At 47.7% G+C, this 10,133-nt stretch overlaps 1 protein-coding gene across 1 annotated transcript in view; it reads right to left on the bottom strand.

Annotated features, from left to right (window-relative positions):
• Window positions 1-2,406, bottom strand: part of ZHX3 (zinc fingers and homeoboxes 3) — a 4,163-nt gene extending 1,757 nt beyond the window's left edge. Inside the window, exon 1 of the mRNA XM_009998796.1 lies at window positions 8-2,406. Coding sequence (XP_009997098.1) covers window positions 8-2,406 — 2,399 coding nt within the window. The remainder of the gene's footprint in view (window positions 1-7) is intronic.
• Window positions 2,407-10,133: the final 7,727 nt, after the last annotated feature.

The raw sequence follows: 10,133 nt of genomic DNA, 5'->3' as shown, positions 1-10,133 counted from the left end.
CGTCAGCGGCCCGTTCTTGTATCCGTACCGGCTGTCCCCAAACCAGCGAATCACCTCTGCCCGCGGCAGGCCCGTCTGGGAAACGATGGCGTCGTATTCCTGGTTCGTGGGCCTCTGGGTCTGCACGAACATCTGCTTCAGGAGATGCCGCTGCTGGGCTGTTTTTTTAAAGTTCAGTTTGGTTTTTGGAGGGGTGGGTGGCCGGCTGGAGCTGCCGTCCCCTTTCTCGTTGGCACCAGCCCCTGGTAACTCATTTTTGCCATTGGACTCAGTCACTCGGAGGTTCTTCAGGTTGATTTTGATGGGACTCACCTTCCGCTCCACCGAGTTCGGGTTGTTGCCAGAGGCGTCGACTGAACCGTTTTCACTTGCAGCCCTCAGCTCATCCGAGGAGTCTTCCCCTTCCCCACCACCACCTTCCACCTCTTCCTCCTCCGGGCGAGCCACCTCTTCCACCTTCTGATTTTCTTCTGCCACCTTCTTCTTCCTCCTCTCCGAGAACCAGCTATCGATCTCCCTCCGTGTCATCTTTGTCTCTGCCCTCAAGCGGTTCACCTCTTCCTCCGCAGGAAGGGGATTTTGGGCAAAACTGCTCTCCAGGGCCTTCAGCTGCTCCGGTGCCCGCTCTTTGTACTTGGTGGGCGTGAAGTCGGGTGCCTGGTGCCATGACTGCCGCCGCGGTGGGTGGTGAGGGGCCGGCGCGGCCGCTGCTGCTGCAGGGCTCAGCTCAGCCCCTCTGGGAGAGACATCGAAGGGTATTTCGGGCAGGGAATCAAGAGTGTTGTCTCCAGGGAACACCGCCCGGCTGCCTCTCACGTTCCTGTAGTGGTACCTCCTATCGCTGAACCATTTCCGAATCTCCTTGGTGGAAAGGCCAGTGATTTTTGTCAACCGCTCGACTTCAGCCTGGCCAGGGAACTGGTTTCTGCAGAAGCTGCCTTTCAAGGCTGAGAGCTGCTCGTGGGACTTCTTGTTTTTGTACACGTTGGGATCCAGGAAGGTCTGCGAGGAGATGGCCGGGCAGGCGGTGAGCAGCGACTGGCCGCTGCTGACCACCTTCACCCCTGACGTGTTGCTGGAGCTCACGGTGCTGTGCTGCGCTGCCGGCTGTGTCTTGGGGACAGAAGTCACTGCCAAGGTGAAGGAGGAGCTGGTGCCCTTCAACCCGTTTGCCATAATGGGCTGCGTGACCAGCAGCCCCCCTGTCCCCTCCGGCTGCCCCACCACGTGGCCTGGTAAAGTTGCCTGGATAAGATGGGGGACACTCCCGGGATTTGCAACCAGCGGCGTGTTCAGAACAGTAATGGTGGGTTGGGGCACAGATTGAATAACCGTGTTGAACATCTTCTTCCTGGCATCTTCGATCTCCTCCGGTGACCAGCTGATGCCCTGCTTCAGCCTCTGGGCAGTGAACCAGATCTTCAGCTGCTCTTCTGGGTACTTTGTCACCACGGTCAAGTAGCACAGCTCGGCTTTTGTGGGGTAGGGAAACTTGTGGAAAGAGTTTTTGAGGAAGCTGTTGGAGTCCATGGCGGCGTTGTACGTTGGAATGCTGCTCAGGGGGATCATCACCTTGGGAAGGGACTTGGACGTAGGTAGCTGCTGATGCAATGGGGGTTGCTGCTGTAGTGACACAAGTTGTGCAACACCCGCCTGCAGAACAGGGACATTTCCTATGATGGAACCATTCACTATATGAGATGATTTTGTCGAACTTGCAGTGGGCTGGCTGACTGGCACAGCCCCATTTGGGAATGAATGGTCTCCATCTTTCACCTCTGACTCACTGCCCAGCTGACTTGACAGATTCTCCTTCAGCGTGTGGATCTTTTTGGCCTCCGGTTTACCTTTCATTATCTTCATGATGGGGGTTTTGGTAATGATAATTTCAGACTGGCCATCCGCTCCTTCCTCAGCGACCTCTCCCAGAGGGTCATGGCTGCTGGTGGCCTCACAGAGACTTTGCTCCACAGTTATACGATTGTCCTGCTTAGTCACCTTCCAGATGAAGCTCATTTCACCAGCGTGTGACTCCGCGTTGTGGTGCGAGAGCCCTTCGTGGCTGTTGGCCAGAAAGTTGCACGCAACGCAAGCGAATGCGGGGTCTTTGCTGAAGTCTGAGTGCTCAGAGTCCAAGTGCCTGAAGAAGTGATGCACGTCTTGAGATCCAAAGTCACAAGACTTGCAGATAAAAGTGTCACCATCAGCAATACCGCGGTGCCCGTTAGACAGAGCTCCATTATTACTGCTACTGGCACCAGCATCACTCGCTGCTGGCCCTTCCGCAGGAACATCTTGCTTCGTTCCCTCATGATCATCTTCCACATGGTCCAGTTCAGTCTCCTGAAGCACCAGTGTTTTTACGGGTATCATGCAGGGAGTGGTGGATTTTCTTTTGCTAGCCATCACTACAGTTGATCCGGGTGATTATTTGTCTTTCACAGAAATGAAATTTAAATTCAAAAAGCACTATGGCAAGTGCTCTGTGGTCCAGATTCCAGCAAATTCATGATGTCCCATGGAGTTGTTGTCAAATGTTGACAAATGTTCATACTTGCCACTGAACCTGAGGATAAGGAGAGGGAGGAGGGGTTAGTTCCCTTGAAATCAAAGCACAACTGTCCTAGTACTTAGCTGTTTCACTCAATAAATAATTTTCAGCCTCTTTCACTGGAAAAAATAACTTGACCTTGGATTTACAGTACTTTCACACATACAACCTGTGAATCACCTGTTTAAAGACAAACACAAACATACCTCTTTTACAGCCTGCATCAAATTCGCATTTGTGGAGGAAAACTGCCAAAATATCCCCTCACACAGCCCTGCCAAGACCTATCACAGTGTTTTGGAGGAGAGGGCAGTGCCTGGGCTCCCTGGGTGACCAGGCTCCTGGCTCAGGTGGCACACAGGAGTGATATGAGGCAGAGATATCCTGGGAAACCTGCCTGCATTCCATCAGAAAAACCTGACCCAAAATCAACCTGTTCCCCACTGAATATTTCCATTTCTTCAAAATCAGAATTTTCCAACCATCCTGTCAGGAAGTTTCTCACCAGCTCAAAACACTGTGCCTGAGGTAAGAGCCTCTGCCTACAGAGACACCTGATTTCTTCTGCTGCTGCTGAGAGCAAGGATGCTGCAGACAGGACCACGTATTTCAGACCTCCTCAACTCAGCAAGGCCACAAACCACGTGTGAGATGCTCTCCACACCCCACGCACATCACTGCTGTTTTAACAGCATCTGTTGAGTCTTCAGCTGGAGCTGCAAGAGAAGGCAGGGTCCCAAAACTCAAGGGCAGCATCACACAGATGTTCCTGGCTCCCAGCCTTCCCACCCCCCCACCTCTGCAGCTTTTGGCATTCACCCAACTCAGTGCACTGGGGTTATTTCCTAAGAAAGTGGAATTTCCCTGCAACACAAGCCCATTTTTCTGGGCTTGGGGTGACCAGAGCCCTGCCATATTTAAAAAAAAAAAAAAAGGGGGGGATTTTTTTTTCCCTTTTGCTGAAGCTAAAGCAGTTCCTGATCTCCCCCAGCCTGTGGAAGGCCAGGGCTGTCCGAGGCATTCGCCACAACTACATTCCTGGCCTGATGCAGCTTTGCCATTTGCACAGCAGATGCTCCGTGCCTGAGATCACGACCCGAGGTCAGTCAAGCTGTCTGCTGTAGCTGGCACCAGGAGCCACTTGCCTGGTGATGATCTGGATTCCTGGTGACAGTCCCAGTGACAGGGAAGGCAGCATATCTGAGGGAGCAACATCTCTGCCTTAACCCCTCTGTGAACCTTTTACAGAAACATGTTTGTTTGGGTTTTTTTTCCTTCAGACTAGTTTTTTTTCCTTCTATCCTAAGGATAAAATGGTATTTTTCCAGGCTGCAAGGTCACTTGGAATCATATGGATGCACTGATTCATGTAACACAGACCATGCCAGATTTTCTTGGGATTTACAGTAACAGCAAGGGAGCTTTAGAAAAACACTCATAAAAAGTTGAACTAAAGGAAAAAACCACCACCAAACCAGCAACTTACCACCCTACCAGATGACTCAGAGAGGTGCCTCCTATCAGTTACAGCAGTTGTGCACCAGTAGCTTTCTCCTATCAGATATTCTGAGCTGATTTCATGCACTGAGAAATGCAGATCAGGCAAATGACTTTGTGGTGCTTATGCAACACCTCCTCTGCTTATTTTTGTCAGTAGCTTTTAGAACAGAGGAATGATGCAAAAAAAAATAAATAATAAAAATAATAATAACAAAATAATCAAAAGGAGGAAGTACAATTTGACCTCTCCAACTTCATTAGATTTTTTATTTTCAAAAAATGGTTCTGGAAAAAGTGATGTCAGCTTTCCAACAGGAGAGCCTGGATGGCCAACTCTGGCCTCAGCAACTCTCAGGCACCATTTAAAAGAGCGATGGGAAAACGTAACTTCCCGTTCAATGTGGGCTGATCTGAGATTACAAAACAGTCCTGTAAATAGTGTTAGTCATCACTGGACTTGGCATCAGAAAAGACTGTTTGCTAGGCTAAAGCATCAGGGAAAGCTAGAAATTGGAACTTAAAAAAAAAATCGTAATTCTAGAAATACAAGAAGGTATGAAAGCTGTGATCTGGATTTAGATGGTGTGAACTGCACCCTCTCAATACCTGCTTTATGCCACTCTCATCCCACCTTTTCGTGGTTAGTCTTTCCCTCTGCAGAGGGCCAGAAAGTTACTCATTAGCATTAGCAAGTCGAATACTTGGATGACTATGAATGGGCTTTGCTATTCAGCAGGGAACAGCATCCATTTGACACCAATCCCAAGATCCTCATTTTTGATGCTAAGTTAAATATTACACAATCTACGATGACCTTTCCAAGTCGAGTCAATTAGGGAAAAAAACAGTAAGACCAGTCTGAAGGCTACAAAATACAGCTTTAAAGGCTGAAAGGGGTTTCATGTCAGAGAAGCAAAGGTAAAAGTGAAGTCTTACTTAATTTTATTCTGCAGCTCTACCACAGGTCTGGCAGAAACTGCTGAGCTATCTGTGAGTTTTTTCATTTCCAGCAAACTCCTGAGAGAGATCCAGTTGCAGAGACTCCATTACTGAAACAGCTCAAGTCCCAGGAGGATCTTACCTAGAGTTTATGGAGCTGTCAGACATCAGAAAGAGGATTTTTATCCATCAAGAGAGTAAACTCAATAGAGAGCAACAGAGATACACAAAGACCCCTATTGTGCCACGTTAAGAGAGTGCCTCTCCTGAGCACACAGTCACTATTATTTTAGGTAAATGTGAACAGTTTCACCCACCTACAGAGAACCTAAAAGCTCTGCATGTCATTTACCAGAACATTTGCATCAAGCTCTGTGCTCTCTCCAACAACTTTTGTTAAAAATGCAATCAAAGCAGCCCCAGCCACCACAGCTCTCCTGCTGGGGCTCCAATATTAATGCCATCCGAGAACACAGATTGCAAATTTAGCTGGAAGTGAATCACAGTGCCAATTTACTGAGGGGGGAAAAAAAAATAATTAATCAAGTGTACTGTTTGTCCATTTCATTTCCATGGAACAGTTGCATAACCACATGTTCAGAGCATGTTTTTTTTACTGCTCACCTTCTGGAATGCACTAATACTTTAATACACCATTAATATATAACAGAACGGATAATTCAGTGATTTCTCCATCATTAAAGTAAGCGAGGCTGTTTTAATGGATAGGATAAATTAATAGCAGAAAAAAATAATCAATTAAAAGCCAGGCTTACAATGGAGCTCAGTGGAGCACCACTGCAAATGGCTCAGACCAGTTTGTCCAGCCGTGTGTGAAGAACTTGATTTCCTCTGTAGTATTTTATGATGAATTGGAGTAAAGAGACAGTAACTGAAGGGAACAGCCTAGCAGGCAGGAAGACACAGTGATTGTACTTAAATTTATGGTTCCTATTTAATTTATACCTGCTAATTTAGTAGTGAGGTAGCAGAGCAAGCAGAGTCAAATGACCCGTTCACGTAAACATGCCACAGCTGTTGGAAATTTGAAGGAAAACTGACTTAGAGTCAAACTGATTTGATCCCAGTGATGCTCCCAGAGAAACTAACACTGAAAGCATTTGGACAGGTGGGGTCCCAGCCCAGCACATGCCTGGAGGGACATCTCTCTCATTTCTGAAGCACCAGGCACAGACTCTAACCTCCCAATCCATGAAAACAACGCATTTCTGCTAGAGACAGCACCAAACCTACCACACTGCCACGAGCATTCTCCTCCTGCAATGTTCCCCATCCCAACCCTCCTTCCTCCCCTGCACAGCAGCCTTCCCATCCCCAGCAGCAGGTCCAGGTACACACCACCAACCCTCTGCAAAGCAGCTTTGCCTCCGCTGAGGAAAACAATGGCTGAGACCAGTCAAAGTGAGCTTAGCAATTTCAGAAAAATTACTTCTGCAGAGATTAACAAAGGGAGGTTTCGAAATCTGCACTGCTGAGTATGAACTTTCAGCTTTTTCCAGCTTGGCTGGATATAACTGGTTTGGTTTTAAATGTTTCAGTGAATTAACGAGTTAGGTTGTTAATGCAAAACATTCATTCCTCGCAGTGCCAAGGTCCCCAGTTAGAAGATTAATTCTTGTGACCTTTTGCAAACCTCGCCTAGAAACAACAACCAGAAAACCCACCAGGCAGCATCATCAGCCAGCCAGGGCACAGCAGCTCCAGTCCCACCACCAGGGCATGGGTACAATGGGAAAATCACACTTCTCTGCCCCCAGCCCAACCAGCTCCTGGATTCCCAACACTTGTGCTGGGGATGAGGTTCCACGTGGACATGTAGGGTAGCTACATACTCCACTGTGGGCTCTGCTGTTGGACACAGCTCTGCTGTTGGACACAGCTCTGCTGAAGAGTGAAGGCTCAGTTCAACAAAATAAAATGATTTAAAAAAAAAAAAAACAAAACACCAAAATAGAAGTAAAATAACAGTTTTCTCAACACTTTTGGTGCCTGCTAGGCAGGCAGACACACTCCCCAGGTCAGAGACAAAGTTGATGTTTCTGTCTCATATGAAGCCAAGCACAATATTGGCACTTTAAATAACAGCAGTTTGTTTTTAAGCTGAAACTCCGCAGGCCCCAGTTGATAGCATAATATGGGGGGTGGGGGGAGAAGGAAAAAGAGAAGAAAAAAAAAATTACAAAGAAGGAAAAATAAGTTGATGTTTGAGAGTTTTTGTCACTCCCCTTCAGGCTCTACTTCTGGCAAGGCCCAGGAGATGCACATTTGTCTTTAGGAAGTCCACAGATTACTTCCCAACTCCCCCATGGTAACAGCCAGTAAACAAGACATCCCTGTAGCCAGCCAACAAGAGGGTGCTTTGCAGCATCCAGATTTAAGAGCTGATCTGCCTTCCTCTACCCACCACCAAGCATCCAAGAGGGAAATCTGCAGCTGATCCCCCCCTCCAGCACAGCAGACCTCCCGTTTGCTCTGAGTAGCACTGGGTGCATTTACCTGGGTGCTGGGGAGGAAAAACAGGTCCACACAGCAGCTAGGGGAGGCATAGGTGGGGCACAGCCCCATGGCTGTCCCTGTTGCCAGCCATGGTAGCCCTGGATTTCATCACCACGAACTTCCAGTCCCAGGCTCTGGTTGCAACAAAAGCTTAACAAAGCAAAAGGAGAGGGTGTGCAGCAGCATCATCAACAGGCTTCGAGGACACAGTCCCCTGCCAGGAAGAGGGCAGCTATTGCTAATCCACCCCAGGGACACACTACGTGGATGGGTATGCTCTGGTAATTTGGCAAAGACCTCTCCAGGCTACATCACTCTGATTCAATACAGAGAAGACACAGTTGGAGGGAACAGCCCACCTCTCCAAAGGAAATCCCAACTTCCCAGGTGCAACAGGACCTCTCTTTTAGCTGTGCCAGCAATAGCTCTGTAACAGAGAAGGCAAATTTTGGCAGGACTGAGCTCTTCTGTTCCTGGTCTGTGGCTGTGCAACCCAGCGAGCTGGGGTCCAACATCCTCCTTGAGTAACTTTGCAAAGCCTGCAGCTGGAAGGGAAGTCATGGGACCAACTCTGGCAGACTAAAAATGCCAGCAGCAGAGCATCACCCCAGCTCCCAGCAAGCTCTGCACATCTCCACACCATGCCTAGGGTTGGCACCTACCTGCAGCTAGCACCTGCCACCCAGAGCCCGGTCCATAACCCAGACCATGGTCATGACACTTAATTCTTTTCAGGTTTAACTCCATATGGGACTGCAGGTTCCCATGAATGAACAGGTAATGTGATTTTCCTCTCCAGAGCAGATTGCCACGGCACTACCACTGCAGGCACTCCAAAGCCAGGTGCTCTCACCAAGAACAAAGAAAGGAACCAGCAATAAAATAACTGCAACCTGCGAGAAGCCACGTGGGCAAGAAAAGCCTCTTCACAGCTTATTATTTTGCACTGCACAAATGTCCAAACACACGCACAAATTTCAGCAGTTTCGAGCTTCGAGCAGCATCACAGAGTCAACATTTGTACTAAGGAACAATTTCTCTTTATGACGACTGGTCAGGGTGCTTTGGAGCTTAAGCCTGGCTTTGAAAACGCGTGTGCAGTCTGCAGGCAGTGGAAGCCGGTTGACCGAACAATCGTTTTCATTCTCCATTACTTGGCAGGCCTAGAGTAGAAAAGCATCTTTCCCATTTAGGCTAGTTAAACAGAGCTATTCATTAATTTTTTGCCCTTCTATAAACTGCACTACTTCTCCATTTTAAATTTGCCTTTAAAAGAAGACCTCTCTCCTCCGCTCCGCAGTGCTCCTCGTAGCCCTGTTTCAAGTTGTCTCCCCTTTCTGAGCTGTGTTTTTGGGTTTCTCTCATACTTCCAGAACAGCAGCAACTTGCCTTTGTCACTGTCACCTGGACAGAGGCTGGCTTGCTGCTTTAGCACCCTGGGACTAACTGTAATTATCTCAGCTTTTTCCTCTGATGAGCACAAAACCAAGAGAGATGGAAAGCTAGAAAGGGGTGGCTGAAACAGAACGCGATTAGAGTATAAAAATAGGTCACTAGGATAATATAACCTTTAGACTATTGGCAATGTGCCCCCCTTAGAGACAAGCCTGTGTGCTATATTTCAGGAAAATGTCAGGAATAAAAAAAAAAACCCAAACACAAAAAAACCCCACCAAACAACACACAGTGCACATCAAAACAAAACCGCTGATCATCCCTCAGAGCTTTGCGTGCTTCTGTTTGAACATCACTAACATTAATTCACTCACTCCTTTTCCTCTGTCCTCATCCATTTGATCAAGCACAAAATAGGCATTATGCAATCACACCATTAACATCTTGAAAAAAAAATAATAAAAAATTAAATAAATCTCTTTTGGCATAGAGGCTTCATTACAGATTTGCTCTGAGTTACACCACCTCAGCAGGGTTCACAGTCCCAGCCTCCCAGGGACCCACCTCAATAGCTTCAATCCTCAGATTTTGTCCATGTTGCAAAACATTCCTGGCTTTCCCCCAAAGGAAAAGGTCCAACAGACAGATAATCATCTCTTGACAGAGCCAGCTCTGAGGTTAACACTACCAGCAGAGGACACCAGATATCACTAATGGAGCTTCTAGCAGTCCCTCAGCTCACGGGTATTTGGGTCTCCCACCTCACACTCAGCTGGTTGGGCTGTGCCTGAACAGGACAGTATGAAGACATCATTCATGTTTCTAAATGCACGGGAGCTCCAATTTCAGCCCCTTGTGGTTCTTTGAGGAAGTTTTGCTTCCTTTATCAGAGAGATCTGTTCATGACTGCTGCTCAATCACCAACACCATAAATGACCACATGCTGGTCAATAATACTTTGCCCCACCATGTTCAGACTTACAACATGCCATGTGATCCCACACTTAGAGCTTGGTCTGGAGCATCACCATTTAGGTATGGCAGGACCAGCTCTGGCAGATGCAGCTCTTTGCAATGTGTTTATGTGGAATCGCTGAACTGGCTCCAAACTGGCAAAAAAAACTATTGGGGAGCTTGGACTCCTGGTTCCCAAAGCAAAATGAGAACCAGAGGTATATCTTGGTCCATATTAGATTTCTGACAAGGGTACTTGAGTCTTTTAAATCAGCAG

This window comes from Chaetura pelagica, unplaced genomic scaffold, assembly GCF_000747805.2.
Source record: "Chaetura pelagica isolate M959 unplaced genomic scaffold, ChaPel_1.0 scaffold275, whole genome shotgun sequence".
NCBI classification, from domain to species: Eukaryota; Metazoa; Chordata; class Aves; order Apodiformes; family Apodidae; genus Chaetura; species Chaetura pelagica.
The sequence above is the reverse complement of the archived record's forward strand: the minus strand, read 5'-3'. Positions and strand labels throughout refer to the sequence as shown.